Source organism: Pinus tabuliformis, chromosome 6 (assembly GCF_031772625.1).
Source record: "Pinus tabuliformis cultivar Carrire ecotype Pingquan chromosome 6, CPIR1, whole genome shotgun sequence".
Lineage (NCBI taxonomy): Eukaryota > Viridiplantae > Streptophyta > Pinopsida > Pinales > Pinaceae > Pinus > Pinus tabuliformis.
Window position 1 is genome coordinate 343,305,101 of NC_142292.1, and position 26,276 is coordinate 343,331,376.

At 36.4% G+C, this 26,276-nt stretch overlaps 1 protein-coding gene across 1 annotated transcript; it reads right to left on the reverse strand.

Moving 5' to 3' along the window:
* Positions 1 to 20,568: 20,568 nt before the first annotated feature.
* On the reverse strand, positions 20,569 to 25,521 carry LOC149258702 (Leucine-rich repeat (LRR) family protein). The gene is given in 3 exon segments (XM_089415922.1): positions 20,569 to 21,260; positions 23,962 to 24,626; positions 24,629 to 25,521. Coding segments are annotated over 3 exon segments (1,545 nt in total). The 5' UTR covers positions 25,212 to 25,521; the 3' UTR covers positions 20,569 to 20,963.
* Positions 25,522 to 26,276: the final 755 nt, after the last annotated feature.

The following is a 26,276-nucleotide window of genomic DNA, read 5'->3' on the forward strand; positions in this document are numbered from 1 at the left end:
GGTTGGCCCTATCTGGATTCGACTACCTGGACTCCCCCTTCATTATTGGTCGGAAGAAATCTTCAAGCGCATAGGCAATGCTCTCGGCACTTATATGGGGTATGACAAGTCCTATCTACAGACTGGCATGATGGCCTATGCCAGGATTCTCATTTACATGGATACGCGAGGAGGTCTATATGAATATATTACTATTCAGTGGAGGGATTCGGCGCGAAGGCAGATCATTGACTACGAGGGCATCCCATATCGCTGTCGCAGATGCCATAAAGTTGGGCATCTCTACAGAGACTGCCCGCTATTGAGGAAATCCCAAAGGCAAGAACAAGAAGAAGTAGCAGAGATCATCCGGTCGACTCCTATGGAACAGCAACCGGTTCAGCCACCTGAGGCCCATCAGCGCTCACCAGGGGTTGCTGCGCCCCATGACGGACCTGGACCTGCAAGTTTAGCGGATGATGCTCCACCCCCGGCACCGCCAACGTCCTCAGAGGCTCAGGAGCACACACTGACCCCTCCGATGGACACAGCGGTTACGGGTAAGTCATCTCCTCCTAACTCTTTGAATTTGCATGCATCCTGCATTTCATCTGTCACTTCTCACCCTGATCCACCTGTGACTTTCACCTCTCACTCACTAGCTCATATATCTCTCACTTGCTCGATCCCGCCGCCTCCTCCTCTGCCCCCCCCCCTCTGATTACTTCGACCTCTGCATTATACAGGCCATCTCCTCGGTACTCCCTTCGTCCTCGGAACAAGGACAGAGGACCTGACGTTATTGGTCTTGATCCTGTTAGTCCCCCCACCCTCCACAAGACCGGTCGGGGACGCCCATCCCGCATTACTAAAGCAAGACAGACAGCGGATGAAGAGGTTGCCCTTGGGCGACAGCACACCATTTTTGGGGCCCTTAGAGCGAAGGATGGCCCTCCCCCTCCTTCCTTATGAAAATCCTCTCCTACAATTGTAGAGGGTTTGCTAGTTCAGCCAAAAAACTAGCACTCAGGAGGCTCATTACTTCGCAGCATCTGGATATCATTTTTCTACAGGAAACCCTTTGCCCTGTGGACCTCCTCATTCGCTCCCTTTCTTCTTGGCTCCCGAATTGGACTTTCCATGCGCTCGATGCTGCAGGTAGATCTGGGGGTCTGGCCATCGGGGTCTGTAACAGGACCATGGACATTTGCAATTATTGGGGGGGCAAGGGTTTTATTGGTATCGACATACATGTACATTCACTGGATAGGGATCTCCGAGTAATAAATGTCTATGGACCCTGCTCTGATCGACTTACTTTCTGGAGATCCCTATTTGAGAGAGAGCTCTTGCAGGCTGATAACATCATTTTGGGAGGGGACCTTAACTTCTCCTTGGGCTATTGTGAATCATGGGGGCATATGGCCCAAGTGGATTCTCTCTCTGACTCTTTCTCCTCCCTTTTAGAGGACCACCACTGGGTCGACATTCCCTCTGCTAGACTTCAGTACACCTGGTCTAATAATAGGAGTGGAGAACAGAGTTTAGCCAGGAGACTCGACCGCTTCCTTATAAAAGAACAGTTATATAATGATCTTCCCAGAGCAAGACAATGGGTAGGATCCGGTGGATTATCGGATCACAGACCTATCTTTCTGGAGATTGATGGCCTCACTCACAAGATCAAGAGTCCCTACAAATTCAATGCAGCATGGCTTCAAGATCCATCATATATACAGCTGGTCCATGAATACTGGCAAAACAACCCAATTCGGGATGATGAGGAACTGTCTGCTGGTTTTGTCAGGAAATTATCTGAGCTCAAGCTGCTTACTAAAAAGTGGGCTCATCAGAAGAGGATTCAAGACAACCACACTCTCATGGAGGCTGAGAGAATCATCTCGGAGTATGAAAACTCTTCATCAGGTACTTTCAACTCACCTGAGAATAAGGAGCAGTACAACCAACTGATTGCTAAACGTTCTCAAATATTGAAGGAAAGAGAAGAAAGCATGAGATTGAGAAGTAGGGCTATATGGCTCACTGAGGGGGATAATAACACAAAGTTCTATCATAAGTTTGCCAATGGGCGTAAAGCCATCAATACTATCTGGGAACTAAAAGATGAGCATGGTCTAACCATCTCAAATCAGCAGAACTTAGCCAGGATGGCCACCGATCACTTCAGAGGCATTTACAGGGCTCCAGGAAACGTCAATATCTTGGAGATCATGCGTGTGGCTGAGCTCTTTCCCAGATATGTGGACCAGGACAGTTCGGAAGAGATTCTGAAGGAGGTGACCATGGATGAGCTGGAAGCAACTCTGAAATGGTTTAAGAAGGACAAAAGCCCTGGACCAGACGGATGGACAATTGAATTTTACATCTCCTTTTTTGACATTCTGGGCCAAGATTTATTAAGTATTGTGGAGGACAGCAGGAAAAGGGGCAGGGTATCATCAGCCATAAAGTCTACCTTCATCGCCCTCATTCCTAAGACTGATGACCCGACCTCTTTTGATGACTTCCGACCCATTTCTCTATGCAACTGCCTTTACAAGATTATTGCCAAGATTATAGCTAACCGGCTCAAGCCCATCCTCTCACAGCACATCTCATCTGAGCAGTTTGCATTCCTTCATCACAGGCAGATCCATGAAGCCATAGCCACTGCACAGGAACTTATGCACACTCTTCATATCAAGAAGCAAAAAGGCATGATTCTTAAAGTTGACCTTTCTAAGGCTTTTGATAGAACAAACTGGCTGTACCTTAGATTGCTACTCACTCATCTTGGTTTCCCATATGATTTTATCAAATGGATGATGAGCTGCATCGTGGATGTATCCTATAGCGTCCTTCTCAATGGAGAAGCGACTCCCTTCTTTACGGCTGAGAGGGGGCTTAGGCAGGGATGCCCTCTCTCTCCTCTGCTGTTCCTTCTGATTATGGAAGGGCTGAGTAGGATAATCTCATCCACCAGAGATCGTCGACAAATCACTGGCATCAAAATAGTGGATAATTTCTTCCTTACTCACCTCTTATTCGTTGATGATATACTCATCTTCCTTAATGGCAGTATTGGTGACTCCTCCTCACTTCATAACTCCTTCCGACTCTTCCAGCAGGCCACGGGGATGCAGATCAACAATAACAAATCCACCATTACATCTGTTGGATGCTCGCCTCATGAAATCAACTTTGCTTCACAGCGCTTCCCTTTTGCTACTATGGAATTATCGGATGGTATTAAGTATCTGGGGTTTAGACTGAAGCCAGCGGGCTATAAAATTGCAGATTGGTTATGGCTCATATCCAAAGTAGAAAAGAGGCTTCAAGTCTGGTACCATAAATACCTTTCGAGAGCCGGCAGACTTGTCCTCATCAAAGCGGTCATAGAGGCTACACCTGTGTATTGGATGGCCCTGGCATGGATACCTAGAGGCATCCTGAACCGTCTACAAAGTATATGCTGCAGATTCCTATGGAAAGGGCACCAGACTGGACGCATATTTGCATGGGTGAAATGGGAGACTATAACTAAACCTAAATGCTGGGGAGGATGGGGCATCAAGAGACTGGCAATATTCTCTAAAGCTCTGGCGGCAAAGCTCGGTTGGAGTTTACTCACTGCTGAAAGCCTCTGGACCAGGGTGGCTTACTCCAAATATATAAAGCCACTATCTATACTAGATTGGCTCTGCATCAGACATGGAAACAACCATCACTTCTCCAACATCTGGAAGGCCGTCATAGATTCAATTCCACTGCTGAGAGAAGGCATCACTTGGAGGATTAAAGAAGGGAATGTTGTTCGTATTGGAGTGGACCCCTGGGTTGGATGCGGCAATGCCCACAGGCTGCCGGCTGATCTTATTCACTATCTCCATGACAGAGGTATCATTTATATCAAACATATTGGTGACCAAGCTAATTCATCCTTCCTCCAGCAGGCCTGGTTATCAGCTAGAACTTTAAACCTGCCTCACCAATGGTATGACGACTGGACGGATTTCATCTCTGCTCTCACCCAAGCTAATATCAGACTCATGGAGGGTCCAGATGAGATTATATGGGCGCACGCAAAACATGGAGCGTACTCACCTAAGCTGGGATACCTTAAACTCATGGAGGCACATAAACCAGCTGAAATCCTATCCACTTGGAAGATGATTTGGAAGTTAAAGGCTGCACCCAGGACTAGACTTCTGATGTGGAATATCATTTTTGATAAGGTCCCCACAGGCTCCAATCTTATGAAACGATCATTTTTTGGTCCATATCGCTGTCATCTTTGTCTTAATGCAGAGGAGAGCACTGAGCACCTGTTTCTCACATGCAGCTCGACCATTCATTTCTGGCAGTCCATTTCATCTCATTTCCCGCAGCTGAAGCAATGGCATGGGCACTCCCTTCAGGAGGCCTGGTCCACCTGGTGCTCTGAGCATACGGGTAAAGCCAAAAATCTACCATTGTTGATCTGTTGGGCTATATGGATAGCCCGTAACCTATTTATATTCCAATTGAAGAGACCTCACTGGCCTTCAATCATTCTTCACACGGTGGCTGACTACAATTTACTACCAGAAGAGGACACTGTCGCAACACCGAGAACCCTCTCTCCTATCCCGATTGATCACTCAAAGCCCTGGGCTTTTTTTGATGGATCGGCACAAAATGATGGATGTGGGGGGGGGGATGTGGGGGGGGGGCTATTCTTCACCTAAATGACAGACACTGCTATAAGATTCAAATAAACCTTGGTAGAGGCACAAATAACTACGCAGAACTCAGCACAGCCAAACACATTATTCATTTTGCTATTCTAAAACAATGCAGACACTTACAGTTATTTGGCGACTCCAAAATTGTTTGCAATTGGCTCAATAATACATCTCATTGTCATGCATTTGCTTTAAGACATATTCTGGATGAAGCTAAGAGATTGATTATGTCATTTGAATCTTTTGTCTGTCGCCATATATACAGGGAACAGAACACCATTGCAGATCATCTCTCCAAAGAGGCAGCGCACAGAATAGGAGAGGACTGGTGGATTCAGGAGGACAACGATGGTACTTATTATCAGTACTATCATCGACCATTTGTAGAACATTTGGAATGATGGGCTATAAGCCCACACATATGCAGATATTTTTGTTTATTTTCAGTATGTAGATACAGACATAACAGCACATCTTTTTTATATTATAGTATATATTGCTCTCTGCGAAGAGCAAAGCACAAATTTTGATCTCTGATCTGACTTATATACATGCTCCCTGCGTGGAGACATTTTCAGCCGCTAGTGAACTCGACAGGCATAAGCCTGCTTTTGAATATGCTTCGGCATCTGCAAAATGTAATTTTCTTAATCTATAATGAAAATTACGACTTTTTCCCAGGGGAAAAAAAAAATATGACTTTGAATCCTTTCTCCTTGAATTTGTATCTCTTTAAAGTTATATCATATATAATGGTTTTCAATGGGGTGTTTTAATGATTCTCCTAAAATTTTCACAAACAAATTGGGCAAGTGGATACAAAAGTACAAATTAAGCATGTTTTTTTTTTGTCATAAAATGAAGATCATATTATTGTAACCTCTTAGATTTCCAACCAAAATATACATCTTATCTAAGACCCATCTAATTCTATCCTAAATCTTCAAATCCCGTATGAAGGAGGCATTTATATAGGATTCTTGTAGGGTTTTTACATAAAGCATAAGCCCACAATATAAAAAACTCTTAGAGATATGTGCTTTGGACAGAATAACAATGATTAAAGTGAACTAAATCAATTATGAAACCTCTTTGATGAAGTTTGACGAAGTCAAAAGTCATTCATGCAAGCATTAGCCTTATTGGGCCCTATGGAAAAGCTTGGAAAAGCTAAGCCCATTAACAAAATGAAAAACATAATGTTTTCAAAGCTTTGAGCCAAGTTAATATTTTCCATGCAAATTAGACCATATAACCATGCATTCACGGGATAGGACTACTTGGTACATGAAAGAGAAAGTCCCTTTAATAACACATATTAGTAATCAAATATTTTGAAATCTAATTGTCATGGATACAAATAACTCTTGTTTTCTTAATCAAAGTTAAAGAACTTACCCGATTTTTATGTAATGGGGCCAACATGCATTGATTCATGTCAATGCTCGCAGATGGCTCTAATGTGTAAAAGCTCTATTAATGTGGATGTCTTAAATATTCTTACGCGTGCTCATTAAATATGAAGAATAAAGACCATGTTGTAATTCACAAGAATGACATATTTCAAGGTAATTTTCATGATTGCGACTTACGCAACTTGAACCATGATCAAGAAACAACCTTTTCTATAATTGCAAATATGAGGAACCTACATTCAAGGATATACCTCCATTCACGTTGTAGATGCATGGGTTCCTAATACTTTTTATTGCATAATAAGAAACTCTTTCATTTAAATCAAAATAGAAACTACAAGCAAATTCAAAATTTGTCCAATCTGCTATGGATGGAAGAACCTAAAGAATTGGCTTGCATTGAAAAGCAACTATACAACAATCCAAATCATGCACCTCAAGTTTGATATTTCCACGTCCTCTTTGATGGTTTCAATGAGCTTATGGTTTTTCTACTCACTTGGCATAATGAAGTTTTGATCAAGACCATATTGTATGTAAGAAAGAAAGAATGAAAGAAATTATTTTAACGTCCACAAGGCTAAAGATAGTCTATTGGATAGATTGCTTCCTCATCTACTTGATGTATTAAGCCCTTTTCATGTGAAGCTTCACAATAATGCTCCCAGCTTCTCGACAAACCCCTCGCTAAATAGATTATCCCAAGAGCTAGCTGCCAGCATATCTGTATAACTTTCCCTGTTGTCTTTGAAGGCCTCACATTCTAAAATGAAATGTTATACCGTTTTCACTTTTCCGGAAGAACAAAAAATGCATACCCTTTCCTCCCACACTTCCTTTGGCCCTTTCCAGCGTCCTGTTTCACAATGGAGTTGATGAGAATTAGTCCTTAACTGAGCAATAAGAATTTTGGCTCTCTAAGAGATATTGGCCTCTATGTATGCTTTTGGTTGATGATTATGAGTGGGATTAAACACTTCAATATAGTAATTTTTCTTTCTTCCTAGCTCCTTATCCCAAATACGTTTGTGGAACTTTTCCATAACAAAAGCTTTTATCTCTTTGTTGTTTATGGGACACGCGTTCAAGCAAATACCCCATTTACTAAACCATTTGTTATTTTGCTGCATCCAAGTTTTTTTCTCTCTTGCACAATCTATCATTAAAGACAACCTTAGGCCATCTACCCTCTTCCATTTGCTCAATTTTTTTTAAATACCTTATGACTCACACCAGAGCAATTGCTTCAATAGGAGCAGTCCAGGTTTCACTTAACAAGATATCACAAGGAACTGCACTTTTAATCTTAAATTTGTTTGTAATCAAACGCTTCTGAATTTTCTCAATTTGTCTCCACTGCATGTCGGAGGTACTGCTAGCTCACAATTCACAACCATAGAGAATCATCAGAATCACTAGAAGCCCAAAAAGAGTTTGAGTGGTCTTCTAGTCCCATAACTCTACCTCCCTACACCTATTTTGAAAAGCATAAAATGCTTTCCAACCCCCTAAAGTTCTTTTCTTTCTACAACCATTCCAACTTAGATTTTTGTTGAAGTCAATTCCGAGGTATTTGTAATCCGCAACTTCTTCCAGAATGTTGCCTTCAAAGTAGAACTTATGCTGTTTATGTTTTCTTTTCTTAGAGAAGACCACTACTTTCGTTTTGCTGATATTGACTTGCATCCCCACACTTCTACAAAAATGCTCAAGGGATAGTAAGTGCTCTTGCAAACCAAGAGTTGATTTAGCAATCAGAATAAGGTCATCTGCATACAAAATAAGCCTTATAACAAACTTGCACAAATAGATACCATCACCCCCTTGCGAATTTAACCACTCCTCAAGCTTTTCGATATATAAACCAAAAAGGGTAGGAAACAGTGGGCAACCTTACTTGAGCCTGATATCGCTTCTAAAACTTTCAGAAATACCTATTGAAGTTCTAATTTTGACTTTCACCTCTTCATACAACCTATGCACAACTGCTCTCAAATGTTTAGGAACCCCGAGTTCCTCCATTCTCTGCCAAAGTTTATCCCTAGGAAACGAGTCAAACGCTTTTCTGAAATCAACAAAGCAAAAAAGGACTTCTTCCTTTTTCTCCCAAACTTTTTCAATGATGTGCCTTAAAGTTATGCAATGATCAACTGTGGAATGCTTAGGTCTAAAACCTACTTGCCCTTTAGTACACTTATCTCTTTCTTCTGCCCACTTGCTAATTTTGTTTTCTAGCATGCTTCCGAATAGCTTTGCAAACAGAGGTTTTATCATGATGGTCCTATAATTGGAGGGATTATTGACATCACCGCTCTTGAAAAGAGATATTGCCAGACTAGTTGTCCAATCTATGGGGAGCCCTTGTTGTATGATGTTGTTGAATATTTTTGTAATGTGAGGTGCAAGAATCTTTGAGCCTCACTTTAGATACTCTGCTTGGAGTTCATCTAAGTCTTTTGCTTTTCCAACACCCAACTTCTTGATACCCATCTCTACCTCTTGTACCGTGAAGAGTTCAGTATTAATGTTGACCAAAGGGGGAGGGTCAACCTTGGGAACTTGCTCATAGAGTTGTCTTGCATAGTCAAACCATTTAGAAGTTGTAATATTATTTCCAATTTGTATTTTTTTCGGTTGGAGCTCCTTCCAAAATAATTTGGGATTATTTTCCCCAAGGAAGATTAGTTCTTCCCTCCTTGAAACCATGAAATCAGCGTTTTTCTTGCTTAATAATTGCTTGTAAAATTAGAGCTTTATGTTATCCTTGTTTGACTCTTTCCACATTCTCCTTGCCTTTTTGCATTCCTCGTCAAACCAAGCATTAACCGGAAATCAATTTGTTACAAACTTCTTAATTTTTGTTCTTTTGCACTTTGCAAGTGCGCATTGAATTAAATGTGTTAATTCATGACTATAAAGGCTGTGAATTGTAATTTTCTCCTTCTCAAAAAACCTCTTTAGCGTCATTTTGAAGGTATTACAATTTTTTGAGGTCAAAAGAATTTTTCCCTGTAAGAGATTTTGTTGGACATGCTGAATTTTTGACTCTAATTGTTTCTTTCTAATCCAAGAGAAACATAAATAAATTGGCTTGTGATCTGATTTCAAATCCCACAACTGATCTCCAACCAAAACTTTTTCCATTTTCTCACACAAGCCATGCCAGCAAATTACATAATCTACCACACTTGCTCCATTGTAAGTATTGCAAGTGAAATTACCAAACTTTGCCCATCTAGTCAAGCCATTACAAATGACTAAATCAAAGGCCCCACATAGAGTAAACATTTGTTCACTAAAGAGATTGCAGCCCTTGTCCTCTGAAATTCTTTCCCACTGATGATTACTTTCTTCTGTAAGCCAAATAGGATCACAATCATCTTTACAACAAAGAATGCTAGCTTGTTCACTTGCAGTCCTAGCATTGAAATCACCCACTATAAGGACTTCACCTAGCTGCGAATATGTTGCACTATCCGCTTTTAAAGCTGCAAATGGATCTTTGTGGTCAAGCCCTCTACTTTGGACATTTCTAACAAAAGACATTAACTTTTTGCCATTGATCTAATAATCTATCATACCATTGTATGTATCTAATTAGTATATGGACATTTCTAATGAAAGACACTAAGTTTTTGTCATTGATCTAGGAATCTATTAGACCACAACAAAATGATTTTAATATTATGTAATTTAATATCAATTTAAGAGAAATTAAATAATAATAATAAATGAAATTAACACATACCAATAAAAAAAAAAAAAACAGCAACAACAACAACTTATTTAGAAGAATTAAAATATATATATATATATATATTTCCACTAAAATAATTGAAATGTGTGAATAATATACCACAACCAAATACAAGTCATAGAGTACACAGTGACAAGATGTTTTGTTAAGGCTAATGGTTGTTGTGGCCCAGGCCTAAATGCCACTAAAACATAGCTACCTTAAATATGCCAATCATTTTAAATACCTTAAATATGCCAATCATTTTAAAACTCACATAACCATACACACATATATATATATTTCAAATTATTTATATTCCAAAATAAAACATTTTCATTTAATTGATTATTAATTTTTTTTTTTTAAATTATCATCATATTAATTGACTTAACTCAAAATACTTAATCACTCTAACCTCATCACAATTCTCTAAACAACATTTTGTTATTAAAAATATATCTTTTAAAATCAAATATACGCATACCATTATTATAAAGCATAAAATAATTAAACATCTTATAATAAAATGTATTCATATATACCTTAATACTTGAAATTATTATATATAATTATGACCACATATTTTCATTTATTCCCGACAATCAGACTTTGGTTGGGGACTATTGTAACAACCTATGCATATGACCTATTGGAAACATATTGAAACTCCTTTCTTGGTGGGAACTTCTTATTACTTTTGCTCTGACTTTGTTGTTTGACTCGAGACTTTCAAAATACATTGACAATCTTCCTTCCTTGGGAACCTCATAGCTACAAAATCCACCGTATAAACTACTCCTTTTGACTATACTTTGAAAACTATGCCTATATTACCTCAACCTTATAAAGAGTGTGAACATAAAAGCATAACCCAATAACAAATAAAAATGTTTGATGTTTCCATTCAAATCAAGCACACATTTGCATACATATTATATTTGATTATTATAAACCATAAAAGAAATAAAAATATTATAATAAAATGTATTCATATCTATTTTAAATATTTGAAATGATTATTTATAATAGTTTTTATTTGGGTTAGGTTTTTAAATATGTTTCTTAATGTATTTGGTTAGAGACTCTAAAAGTTATTGGAAATTTTATTGGCAATTTCATTAAAGTAAACAATAATAGATTATCAAAAGGTTTTGTTTCGTTCATTTGCCTATGTGTGGAAGTCTCGTCTGCCTATGTGTGGAAAGTGTGGAAGTTTTGTCCGCCTATGTGTGGAAGTGGACCTCGGTGAAGGATTACCAAATAAAATCATCCTCAAGTGGGAGGGTAAAGAGTATACCCAACCATTGGATTATGAAAACACCGCTTTCAAATTTAAGATTTGCCAACAACCAAGACACCTTCAAAATGCATGCCCCTCTTCAAAAGGGGTGTTTAGCAATCAAGTGTCAAAGCATGGAGTCGTGGATGGAAAGACTCGAAGGCATCATCAAGTACCATGAATTCTCCAAGTTAGCCCCCAGTGGCACCATCTCAATCCTCAATAGAAGAAAACCTATCGGCAAAGAGCAATGAAAGATCATCAGCGATGATTGTGCTAGCAACTTGTAAGCAAAAGTGCAATCATGAGTCAAACCATTCGAATAACAAGAAAGAACTATCAAATCCAGTTGAACTAGTAGCTATAGATCTTTCTCAAAAAAATGAAAAAAAATGAAGAAATGGCATTATCCATAATTAGGATGGCTAGAACTATAAAGTGGATAGATATTCATAGGAAAAAGGGGAAGAAAGAAATACTTTGAATCATCCTAATAGCTATAATAGCTAAAACAGAAACACCTTTTTGGAATTAACAGAATTTAATTTCAAAAAAAAATAAAAAAATATATATATATATATATATATAGAGAGAGAGAGAGAGAGAGAGACTCTTGATTATCATTAATAATGAGAGAAATAAAAACATATTCATATATACTATTAGTGTTTGAAATTATTATATATAATCATGATAACATATTTTCATTTATTCATTTATTGACCCGAGAGGCTCATTTTACAACCAGGGATGAGGTATGAGGTCATTCTACAACCAAGGATGAGATATGAAGTGTAACACTATCCATGAAAGTTGAAATTTTGCTATGTTGATCAAAATAAAAATTATATATATCTATAATGTCAATTCATAAAAAAAATTACAAAGTTGAAATTTTGCTCATGTTAGCCAAAATAAAAAATTTAAAATAAACAACAAATAAAATAAAATAAGATTTTAAAAAATATATTAAAAAAATAATAATTATACAAAACATTTAAATATTGTCAATTCAAACGTCCGCTGAGACCAAACATTGGTCTATTGGACCTAAAGAAACAAATTATTTATTTTAATTTAAGGTTTTATTCCTATGCTCAAAAAGCTTGGAGAGAAGCCTCTGGAGCTCACTATAATTTTGACATTGTAAAAGGCTAAGAAAATCAGTATTGTAACAAAGATTGTGAAACTGAAATCTAATGTGGTTGTACGTGGAGCACTCTGAGAGAAAGTGGTTTTCATCCTTGATGTTCCTATTCTCACATATATGGTAGATCCTTTCTATCCATGGCATTTTAGGAACTACCCAACGGCTTGTTTCACTAAGGAACTCATGAGAATTCGTTCTAATCTTTGCTATATTAATTTTCTTCTTTGAGCTAGTTAAAATAGAGAGATACTTTTAATCACTTTTAATCTTCTAGGGTGGGGTTGATAACCTTCTTATAATAACTTAATTTTCTTTTAGCCACTAAATCTTTCTCACACCACATTTTTTCTTTGAACTTAGAAGTAACAATATCTTTAATGTTATTTATGTTTTGCAATGCATCATTCTCGTTGATCTCCCAATAGTTTAACCAGGCCCTTGTGTCTTTATGCCAACCCCGATTGAGCCTTAGGTGGTTTTGGTTGGAGCCCTTGTGTCTTTATGCCACCCCCGATTGAGCCTTAGGTGGTTTTGGTTGGAATTTAAAGCTAGCTTAGGAAGTCTATGATCGCCTATGTTATTGAGTTTGTGCTTGTACAACAAAAACCTAATCATAGCTAGGTTCTCAATAAGGAAAACCCTGCTTCTATAAGAAGAGTATGATAGGGTATATTACTTTTAATTTTCAAGTTATGAGTTATAAAACGTTTCTGGATTTGCTCAATCTTTCTCCATGATTCTCTGGAAATGCTGCAACCCCAAACCTCACAATCATATAAGATAACAGGAGTGACTGAAGTTTCAAAGAGGAACTTCTTTTTATCCCACATTACGAGGTTTGCTATTTTGTTTTTAATTTGCCATAAGTGTGAATAATGTTTTGTTTTTAATATGATTTTTTAAAACTTAAATATCAATAATTGCAATAATATTTGTTAATTTAATTATTTTTAAAAATGAGATATTAACTTTTAATAATTTATATTTAAGTAATTAATAAATTTAAATAACGATGAAACAAAATTTATTGATAATTATATATATAACTCATTTTAATATAATTTTAAATTAATATAATAAGATATTAATAAATTTTATTTATTCTATTTCAAAATTTTAAAACTAATTAAAAATCAGCAAATTTGACAATGCGATTTAAAATCACATAATAATAAAAAAAATATTCAAAATATTTAAACAATATGAATTTTATATATTAATTTTCAAATATTCAATTTAATATTTATTTTTTCCTAAACTTAAAAAATATTCAAACAATATAGATTTTATATAATCAAATTCAAGCTTTTGAACACGACAAGATATAATTAACATATAAATAAATTTTAATTTAAATTAATACAATAAGATATCAATCAAATTCATTTAATCTATTTCAAAATTTCAAAACTAATTAAAAGTTCAAAATAAAATATTTTAAAATATTTTGATTTTGATTTTAAAATGAGTTATGATTTTTCATTTCACAATGCAATTTAAAATCAAATAATAATAACAAATATTCAAACAATATAGATTTTAAAGTATAAATATTTGTTCGGAAGAAGTCAAATTGAAGATTTTAGTGGACACATTTTTAACGAACAAGTGTGGTTATGAAGAAACAGATCAACTATATTTGACCAGTGGAGGAAAGGGAAAGTTCAATATTGTTTAATTAAATTTAAATAATTTATTAATAGTTAATTTAATCAAAATATATATATATATATATATATATAACTTAATAAATAAATGGTATAAATGGTTATATTTGACTAGGGTTTTATTTTATATTTATTTTATTAAATATATTATTTTATTTTCTCAACATACTAATTTTAGTTATCCCTATTAATATTGCTGGAAAACCTCTCAATTTCAATGGCTTCCCTAAACTTAGGATGAGGAATATGGATTTTATATATTAATTTTCAAATGTTCAATTTAATATTCATTTTTTCCTAACTTTAATAAATTGTAATTTTTGAAAAAAAAAAAACTAAATTATTACATCACTTGGCAAATATTTTACAACGCAATTTAAAGTGTCACATAATAATAAAAATTATTCAAAATATCCAAACAATACAAATTTTATATATTAATTTTCAAATATACAATTTAATATTTATTTTTTTCCTAAATTTGAACAAACTTCAAAATATTCAAACAATATCAATTTTCAAATATTCAATTTAATATTTATTTTTTCTTAAATTTTAATAAACTAATTAAAAGTTCAAAATAAAAATAAAATATTTTTGATTTTAAAATTAAGAGAAAATATTTTGATTTTAAAATAAGTTATGATTTTACTTACCAGATATTTGACAATACAATTTAAAATCACATAATAATAATAATAATAAATATTCAAAATATATATTAATTTTCAAATATTCAATTTAATATTTATTTTTTCTTAACCTTTAATAACTTTTAATTAAGAAAAAATATTTTGATTTTAAAATGAGTTATGATTTTTAAACAAAAACTTAAATTATTACCTTACTTACCAAATATTTGACAATACAATTTACAATCACATAATAATAATAAAAATATTCAAAATATTCAAGCAATGTGGCTTTTATATATTAATTTCAAATATTCAATTTAATATTTATTTTTTCCTAAATTTTAATAAACTAATTAAAAATTCCCCCGGATGCGGGTGTCCATTATGCATGAATGGCAGGTGGCCATTAAGGCTTTCCCGCGCGCCTCTATACCTGTCTTAAGGCCGAGGTAGCGAGCAGGTACGAGACAGCGATGGCGATAAAAAACTATTCAATGCTTCAGGCAAACGACATTAAGGAATGGCAGAGCACGGTCGAGGTTGCATTTAAGTCGAGCAAGCCTGCTCCGGTCTCGAGGAGATCTGGTGTAATGGAGTCTGGTACGCGGCATTTGGTGAGGGCAAAGTCCTGGTTATATACCAACACCGCTCAGACCTGCAATGATCAGGGAATGTTGTTTGAAGTGGGAGGCGGGCAAAATATTGTTCTGCAATATTGTCTCAAGGAAATTGAGCAGAGTCTCAAGGCGCTCAGGTTGGAAACAGTTATGCGTCGAAGGGGCGTGCCTCGCCGCGGTGGTCGTTCAGGGGTTCGTTATGGGATTGAAGGGGAGGAACCGCACCCAATAGCACCTATGGCAGCCATTTCCCCCTCATCATCCAGCTCTGAGGAGGAATTTTTGCTATTGCCGGATTCCTATCAGTCTTTCCGCCTCTGCATTCCCAGAGGGATCCTTCAGTCGGATGTTATGGTCAATTTCTCTGTGTATCTTTCAGAAGCGCCTCCAATTAACCCCTCATGGTCCTCCCCTGCTTCCGACAGTCTCCAGAGCAGCGAAATTCTTTTGGGGATATGCAAGGAAGAGTGCATAGGATGCCCCGTCCGCCGGCACCCATAAAACAAGTCGACCAGCCTCAGCAGGCTCAGAACCAGGGGAACTCAATTTGTGATGAATCAGTGCAAGAAATTCAGCCATTAATAAACTGTGTCCAGAATAGGAATGCGGAACAGGATTCAGCTCATCCGGGTTCGGAGGGGCATCTTCAGGTGGGTGAAGAGTCTGTCATATGGCTTGATCCGCCCAGCCCGATGCAAAGGCAACCGCCAACTTCGCCAAGTCACCCTACCTGAATATGTTCGAAGGCGTTTCTCCAGGTTTTTGCATTTTTGTATTTTTGCTCATGTCTTTGTTGGTCAAATCCTCAATCTCACTCAGTTCCTGTTCTCAGCCCTATAGTGGCAGCTTGTTAAAAGTTCGAGTCAGCAAGGTAATAGAGTCTGTTTTTTTGGCCATCCACAACTGTAATGTTGTCCAAGGGGCTCATTTGGACAATCATTGTAATGCTGTCTCAGAGGTCTGCTAGTCTGTCCCAGTTGTCTCTGTTAGAGGGTGGCCTCGTCCCCCTTGGTTGCTGTAAATTATGTAAATATTTTTCTTGCTTAATATAGAAGTTACTTTTATCCAGAAAAAAAATAAACTAATTAAAAATTCAAAATAAAATTAAAATAAAATATTTTGATTTTAAATGAATTATGATTTAAACATGTAAATTTAAACAACATAATAAAAAAAATTCAAATTTAACAAACTAATTAAAAATTCAAAATAAAATATTTTTATTTAAAAATGAATTATGATTTTTGAAAAAAACTAAATTATTACATTACTTAAAATCACATAATAATAAAAAATATTCAAATTTAATAAACTAATTAAAAGCTCAAAATAAAATCAAAATAAAAAATATTCAAATTTAATAAACTAATTAAAAGGTCAAAATAAAATCAAAATAAAATATTTTGATTTTAAAATGAGTTATGATTTTTAACAAAATCACATAATAAAAAAAATAAAATTTATAAACTAATTAAAAGCTTAAAATCAAAATAAAAAATATTCAAATTTGATAAACTATTAAATCAAAATAAAATAAAAATATTTTGATTTTATAATGAGTTATAATTTTTAAAAAAGCTAAATTATTACATCACTTACAAAATTTTGCTAAAATTAAACTTACAAATATTTGATTTGCTAAATTATTACATCACTTACAAATATTTGACATATATTTGACATGTAAAATCCTGTAATAATACAAAATATTCAAAAAAAAATATATATATATTTTTTCATATTAGACATTTTTGAAAAAATCATGTAATAATACAAAATTTCAAAAAAATATATATAGATTTTTTATATTAATTTTAAAATATTCAATTTAATATTTATTTTTCCTAAACTTTAATAAAATTCACTCTTTTTAAAAATTAAAAATAAACCTCAGAGTTTTTAAAAATAAAAATAAAAATTGTCATATCATTATTTATTCTGTATTTAATAAATTTAAAAATATTTTACATGAGAAATAAAAATAAATAAATTATAATAAACATTATTGAAATATTCACTAATTATATATAAAATTAGCAAAACATAAATAAAATTAAACATAAACAGAAAATCATCTCACCTACTTGAAAAAACATAATGACGAAATATTGAAAAAGGAAATTTAAATAATTTGCGTGGTTGCGAGTACTACAATAAGAACGTTGAAAATATTCCATTTTACCATTCCTATTATATAATCAATAACGCTATCACTGATTATGTGGAAAGATGCGAGACACCACATAAAAATAACGCTATCACTGATAACGATGTGGAAAGATGCGAGGCACGACATAAAAATTGTCCCTTTTCCCCATTATTTAAATTTATCTATAAACAATCCTTTTTAGAGAACCGAAATGAAAAGAATGCACCTAATTTCAATTTAATCAGGTCATCAAAAAAATTAGTTGCTTTATAAAGACCAATGAAACCCTAGACATATCAAAGGAAACTAAATTCCAAGGTTAGCTTTCGGTAAGAACAATTGTGTACACGCCATTAACCCATTAAAACCTTGTACGAGGGTATAATATTTAACTGTTTTAATAATTATTAAATGCATTAATGTTGTTATTACCTAATTATTTCATCGACCCACCAAATTAGACTTCATTAATAAAACATTTCAATTTTGAACCAGTCACGGATTTCCGTCCAATGTTCAGATGTTGAACGATCATGATAGCGCTATCTCCACTAAAAAAAGATATTATAAGCATACCATCATTTAACGACAAAGAATTTTAGATTATTCTGCGTCTTTTAAATGATGCGACGAGGTCGTGGTCATTCCGAGAATTTAGAGATTAAAAATATCCCTATATTCAATAATTTAGAAAAACATAATGGAACCTGCATAGCCGTGAATCTGGGAGTTTATACCACCTGTGCTTTAGGAAGAATGGAGTGTGCAGGTATAAACTATTAAAGATGGAAAAAGGAAAGTGCATTTATAATATATTAAAGATGATAATGAGAGGTGCTAGCATTAAATCCTTTTATTTAAATGTGGTTGATAAGGCAAAACTAGATGTAATATAAACTATAATAATATACGCATATACTCTTGTAATATATACACAAGATATGGGAGAGAATTGCACGTGTAAATATTCTAGCATTGGAATCGTGGAAATGTATAATGGATGATATCACAATAGCAGTTTAGTATCTAACTTGTCCAAAGCCTGGACTGGGTCAAAATGTTGAGGTAGATTTGATTTGGGATTAAGGCAAAACTCTTCGAGTAGGACCCAAAAGATCAGTGTAGGAGAATATGACACAAAAGCCAGTTGTTTTATCTCTGGAATATTAATTATATACAAGAAGAAAAATGTTTAAAAAAAACCCAAAAAAACAAATAAACAACAACAACAACAGCATTATACCCTTCGCTGACAGACGTGATGATATGGCAATAAACACCCCAAGCCAGCACCGCGCTTTTCGGACTTGATTGTACACATTAAATAATTTGCTATTTTCTGTTTCTCCGTATGATAAACTCAGTAAGTTACATGATGACAAGGTCAGAACAGGCCCCAAAACAAAACGTCCTCCTTCCATTTCGGGTAACTTGGCCAACGTCATGTAAAGCCATATAAGGCTGCCAGACCACGAGACAAAACTATCACAATTACCCTGTATTTACTCCGTGATCAATCAAAATCCCTCACCTGCTAATCAGTCTGAGCCTCGGTCATTTTCAAGGACAACGGCCTTGTATTCCCTCTAAATTAAGGGAACGCTTTGACAGACACCCTGCCAAACGCTATTTATAATTAGCCAACAACCCAGCAGCATCAGTTTCTAAACAAGGCGAGGCATCAATCAATCATGAATCCTTGCCCAAACAGGATCCTTGCATAACACTAGTATGGCTCTTGTTTAGATAAAAGACACCTAAGTCGAAAGTTTCGGAATTTCCCTAGAATTCACGACCATCAAGAGAATACAGAGACTTTCATTATAACTGGCCAGATAGACAAAAGGATTATCTCTTGGAGAACAACTAAAAGTAGAGGAGAGAACATTAAAAGAACATTCCGACAATGTCTCCAATGGAATTATTTAGTCCTTTTTATTCCACGACACATCATCTCAAATATGCCACACCCCGCCGTAAAAGAATAACATTTTCAGTTAAGATGCTAGCAGACTTTGCCGGTCACATACAGCTAAAGCAATCGGTCACATTTTAGCAGCTGCCAGCTAAGAACCTGGCGTGGTATTAGATATAAAATATCGATATTTTCTCCAACAGAATCCCATTTCAACTTTCAATCAAAACCTAGGGGCAATATTTTATTAGATGGACAAGGTATCCATTAGATTTGAACCGTTTACCCACCTGCTATTGTTACAACAAAATCTCTTAACAATCCACTTCAAATATTAATAACAAAGTCTACTCACGTTCCACATATTTGTCAAATACATGACAAATCATAGTTCGTTCATTATTCCCTGTAATTTACAAATTGCCACCGCTATAACGCAGCAGAGTATAATGGTGAAAAAGTAAACCCGTTTTCGTCTCTGTCCTAAGTGGCAACGTACCCCCCACTCATCCAGGTTATATGCATGTAAACGCTGAGTACAGTGTAAATTGGTTATACTCCAATTTCACCACCTACTTTGACTTAATCACCTCTAATAAATAAGAGATCAATCTCCTAACTTTAGACCACAGTCATATGAGAGAGCCAAAAAAAACAACCAAGCCCTTCATACCTTGAAGGGCCGGCTCCCATAGACCATTCAGCATAACTAGAACTCCCGAGGATGGAATCTCTTATGAGGGTGGCCGCTAAAGCGCGAAAGATCTTTAGATCCGAGAGCAAAGACAAGTAGACTGACTCTAGATATCTAGTCCAGGTTTTTCAGAAATGATGCGAGTCCCATATCAGCTGGTTGATGTTCTAGAAATAGGCCGCTTGTAACTAATTCATATATTTCAAAATTTAAATTTGTTTAAAAAAAAAAAAAGACTTCACTGAATCAGATCAGCTCCTCCCTCTGAAAAACACAAAATTACTCTCAAAGTTTAACTACCACGCCGCTAAAAACTAACACAAAGAAGGCAAGCTCCCATTGATCTCGAATCAGGGTTCACAAGTCAACAGAGTCAACAAAAAATTTGACCAAAGCAGTCGACACAAGTCAACAGAAAAAAAATTGACCAAGTCTGGCTTCCGAGGAAGGTCGGAGATGCGACTTCAAAATCATTATAATCATTAAAAGGTCAAATCAGCATCAGCTCCGTGTGATCATCAGAATTGATTGATTCTATTCAAGTTACCTTGTAATCAGCACCAACTAGATTCCATTGAACAAAACAGACAAGATCAGACAACTGCTAAAAAGTAGAAATAAAACATGTTAATTCATATCGACAAAATTAATCCATACCCACCATCAGGACTGATTCGGCTCTGCAGATAATTTCCAAGAAACGTGTTACTCTCATTCCGAGGCTGAGCATAGCTCTATCCAAGACTTTGAGAGGCCACATGACAAGTGACAGTTAGAAAAAAAAAACGAGGTAACAACAACAAAGCTCAATTCCCTCCATGCTCACCCTGAAATCCTGAAACTTTACATTTGTTACAAGGAAAGAATGAATTTGCTTCTATATAAGAGATAAAGTTTACAGCAAAAAACTTGTTCATCTGAAGTTCCAGGCCAGAAAGCACGGTGGCCTGGTAACAAGCAACTGCATGCACACCGCTACAAAAGTAGAGATATGCCACCACTAGCGCTTCTTGTTCGGTGGTCTCCCATCATCATCATCATCTTCATCATCACTGTCATCTGTATCATCGTCCTCGTCTCTCTTCCTCTTTGATGATGGGATCTGTTTTTGCTCATGCTCATCATCGTCTTCCTCTTCAACATCATCATCATCGTCATCTTCATCTTCATCCTCATCATCAAGACCAACATCAAAGTCACTGCCTTCCTCTTCCTCTTCTCCAGGTCCAACAGAAACAGGGGCAGGCGGAAGCACAGGCTGGACAAGGTACTCTTGACCATTATCTTCCTCATCGTCCTAAAAAAAATACATTACAATAAAAAGCAGTCAGTTAATTATGATAAATCCTTCCCAAAATAGCAAAAACTTCAATGAAAAGAACTAGCGATTTAAATAAAAAGACCATGTATTCAAAATAAATAGAAGTCAAACCTATTTTTATAATCACGAAGAATAACAATGCACTTTTTGTGAGCAATCCAGGCTTTTTCATAAAATAAAGTGTCCCGTACCAAGCATAAGAATAAGCAACTGAAATTCTACAAATCTATTTAGTTGCAGGTAAACAAAGATTATATTTATTCTGATGTAAAAGATATTCATCCAGGAGAAAAGAACAGGGAATAGGCACATACCAAGGAAATTAACCAGCATTCAACATCCTTTGAGAGAGAAACAAATAACCTAAATTAATTGCAAAAAGAAAAAGAGAAAATAATACGAACCTATACTGGTAAAAGGGACATTCATGTGAGATCAAAATAACAAGTCTATAAATAAACAAAACGATTTCATGTTGTCAAAATAGCAAGTCTATAGATAGAAAAATCGAATCAACTTAACCAGATTATCATGCTGTAGAAAAACAGCAGATAACATGCTCAACTCATATGTGTGTGAGAGGAGAGATGATGTAATATATTCAATTGCAAGAGAAAACTGAAAAGAAAAATAATAGAAATCTATATACCACAAAAAGATATTCATCTGCTAATAAAACAAATCAGAAAAGAGGCAAAACGAAGCAACTTAACCAGGAGTCCGTGCAGAAGAACAGCGCATGGCATACAAAGCTTATGAAAGAGAAATTATAAATAATATGTAATTGCAGAACGAAGAAGAGAAGAAAAATAATATAAATATATACTGCTAAAAAACACTGCGGATGGCATACAAAGCTTATGAAAGAGAAGCTATAAATAATATGTAATTGCAGAAAAAAAAGAGAAGAAAAATAATATAAATCTATACTCCTAAAAAAAGACATTCATCTGGTCAAAACACTAATTGGAAAACACACAAAGCGAATAAACTTTAGCAGCCTATCATGGCTCACAGAAAATTACAGATAACATGCTTAGTCTAACAAGTGTTCAAACTCACCTGGAAAACAATGGAATTTCTGCCAAGATTTGGACAAAATCCGGCAGAAATTTTGGGAAATCCAGGTTACAGCTGTCGAGTTTGAAGATTTTGGGTGCCACAGGATTTTGATGGTGCTGAATCCATTTCAGCCATCAAAAACAGGATACAAGCACTCCTGTCAGATTTGTTAAGAAAAAAATTGCCAGATTCCAGCAATTTTTGACATAAGAGAATTTGCCGTCAGGCTAGAGAGAGAGAGAGAACATGCCAATGACAAACAAAATCCCACCTTGAAGATATAGCTTGTAATACATCAAATAAATAACTACCACACAAGCCAGAAAGAACCCACAAGGCATGACACTAACAAAATACGAATTAAGAAATACTGCCAACAATGTTACTACAAGGAATGATGCTATCACAGCAATCTAGGAGTTGCAACCCAAAAAAAACTTATAAGTGAAGGTACTACCTACTAGGCAACACTTGTCTCACAACAGTTATTAACAAAGCACATAACACCTGTTCATTAAACTAATAAAACCAACCATAGTTTTTTTAAAAAGGGGAACCACTGTAGATCTAAAAGAAAAGGCAGACACTATCCATAATATGCAAAAGAAACAGATGAAGTTATAGTTATATGCCGATAAGATTCCACACTTAAAAGAATAAAACACTCCGGCAAAACTGTTGCCATAATCTTACTTATTATTTGGGAAGGCAAAATCTCAAATGGGACTTAAGGCGGCTTGACTCTAAAGGTTTCTGGGTCGACGGTTACGCACGAGCCACAGACGATATCAATAATAAGAGGACAGCCCCTTATAGAGAAGGGGCCCATTAGTGCAGCACAAAAGCCATTAAAAAATTAAGTGCCAAACTAGAATGCTAAAAAAGTAACAGGAATCTCAGTTTTCACGAGTGAAATTAAAAGCCAGAACAATATATTTCAGGGAATAAAGCCATCTTGAAGAGAACGCTCGAAACCATCTAACTAATGAAATAAACTGTTTGACACTATATACCCTTACAACCCCTTTCCCCAAACCAACCCAAACAGAAAAGGAAAAAGGGACACACGGCATGTTCTTAAAAAGTAAATCCTCGAAAATTTAAAAAACATCACAATATTCTACCCTCTAATCTTTGAAAGATAAAAGCCATATAACAACTTAAAAAATGACATTAATTTCTTACATAGAAACACATGCACTGAAAGGTCTTTCTGACTAATATACCTGCAAAATCATTACCAAAAAATTTACCAAGAAAATCTTTATATGGAGACATCAGAAAAAGGTGTCTGACCAATATACGTGTGAAACAAGCCTTCGAAAACCCTCACAAATAAAAAACACATACACATGCGTGGGCAAATCATTGAAAGAAAAAAACAATAAAATAGATTAAAAAAAAACTGCATAAACCTATTGAAAACAACCCAATAATTCATACACCTACAAGTATTGAGGAATGCAAATCTGAAGTACAGCTAAGCGAGAAAGTATTTATAAAAATAAAATAAAAAATTAACAGAAACCGATATCAATTAAAATTTATAACCCAAAAACAGAAAACCCTGCGAATCCAGCCACTGATCGGTAAAATAAAAACCACCAAAACATACCTCTTCTTCAACATCCTCTTCTTCGTACTCAACTTCGTCGTCTCCAGCATACTCATCATTATCATCCTCACCCAATTCGCCGTTCTCATCCTCATCATCACTCTCATGGTCAACTACAACGTTGATCGGAAGCGGGGCACTGCTAGGCTGCCTGTTCCCCGCATCTTCATCTTCCTCCACATCCTCTTCTTCCTCACCCTCATCCCCGTCATCATCCTCTTCATCCTCATCGTCTTCATCTCCGTCTTCGTCGTCGTTTTCCTCCACTTCATGCACCTCCACATTCTCAACATCCTCTTCCTCTTCATCGTCATCCTCGTCAATCTCGTCATCATCCGAAGAGCTCTCCACATTTACCTGCCCATTTGAAGTGGCCGATTGAAAGCCCCGGGAAGCGTCAACAGCGAGTCGGAGGTACTGCTCTGTTCCCCCATCTTCTTCATCCTCGACATCATCCTCATCTTCAGAAGAGGAGTCTTCATCGTCCTCCTGCCCACGGGAATCATACAGAGAACCATGTCTGAAGCCATTACTTCTTAACCGAATAGTATTTGGATATAGAGGATTAGCACCATGGAATCCGGCGCCTTCTTCCTCGTCCTCGTCACTTTCGTCCCCGTCTTCATCTTCCCCCTCCTCCTCCTCCTCCTCCTCCTCGTCGGTGGCCCTGCATCCAACTTCCCGCTGCGCTCCTCGCCGTCGACTTCGCCGCTTCCCACATCATCGTCCTCCTCCTCCTCGTCATCTTCCTCATCATCAGATTCTGGCCGTTCATTATCTTCGGCATCCGCTTTATCCAAATATTTCAGAGATTTGATCATCCTGAAAACTTGCATTCTGTAATCTACAACCCTGGTCACCGGGCATTCGTAAAGATCCAGCGAAACAAGCTTTAACTGCGCCAGCGGTGCAAGATCGTCCATATACTGAATTTTGTTGTTTGAGAGGTCGAGGTCCCGAAGAGATTCCAGTCCTGCTTCTACCAGATATTCCAAACCCCCGGCTATTCGATTGTCGCTCAAAATAAGCTTCTGGAGATGTGGCAGGCGAGGAAAATCAGCCAGAGACGAAACTCCGACATTCGCAATGGATAGCTGCTTTAACTGCTCAAATTTTTCCAGCAGAGATGGCGGCGGGAGTCGACCGTGGACGCATTTAACTGCACCATCCAGAGTTAAACTGCGAGCTGAGGATACATCCGTCTGCCCGTCCAAGGCCGCTTCCACCGCTCTCTCCCACACTTCGTCCATTGCTATCCAACTCCAGGAACCGGCAATGTTTTCTATTCTCTGTAAGTACTGGACCAAACCCTAACGAATTTCAAAGCCTAAAACAAGGGCAGAACGATTTGCTAAAACTTGATCTGCAGAGCTTTGAATGTCTGTCTTCCTTTGGAGAACTCAAATGGCTGGAGAGTTGAGGAGTTTAAATATTGCATCGAACCTCATAATCCTCTGCGCTCCACAGCAATCTCTAGGCTTCCATCGCCTTCTCTCTCGACCATAAAACCTAGTTTTCCCTCCGCTGCCCTCTTTGGACCAACCGCAAACCGCAAACCGCGAATCGTTTTCTTGTCCTGCAAGACAACCTGAGACCGCTAACGGTTACCTGACTCACTGACGCTCTATTGATCGGGTTTATGAATTCTTTTGTGAATCCATCCGTGCCAGTACGGCTAATCCTCGCCGTCGATTCCCTGGAGCCTCGGATCGCTGACGCGGCATGAGATCGGACGGCAAATATCGGTTCTCGTTGTGCTTTTGGTGCGAAACTGTATCCGAACATGTTCGGTGAAACAAACAAAGGACCGGCTGACGTGTACACCATCACGGACCGTTCGATGGTGACGTTAACTTTGGGTTAAGCGGACTCACCGTGGGGAAAGGAAACCCAACCAACCGTCCAACCTGGATGGGACGGAGGGATATTTCGGGATTTGATTTCCGGTCCTGAAAAATAATTTAGTTCCGTCCGTCATCTGCCCTAAATTTAATTTTCTACTCTGATGGGTAACAGAAAAGGCTGTACTCTCGTCTTTTAACGGTGCGTCAGGTGACGTACATGACCATGTTCACGACCAAAGCGTGTGTTGCCACCCAACTTTCGCCCTCTCCATATCCTTCAACAGATATTTTTTAACGAAGGCAAGTGAAAAAGAATACCTAAGCCACTTAAGGCAAGACATTAAATGTAAATCAAATTCTATGTTCTTAATTTAATAATAATTAATAGAGATCTTCTCAATTTTGGATTTAATCAATATAAAGAAAGAAATTATTTTTAACGTTCACGAGGTTAAAGATAGCTTATGGAAC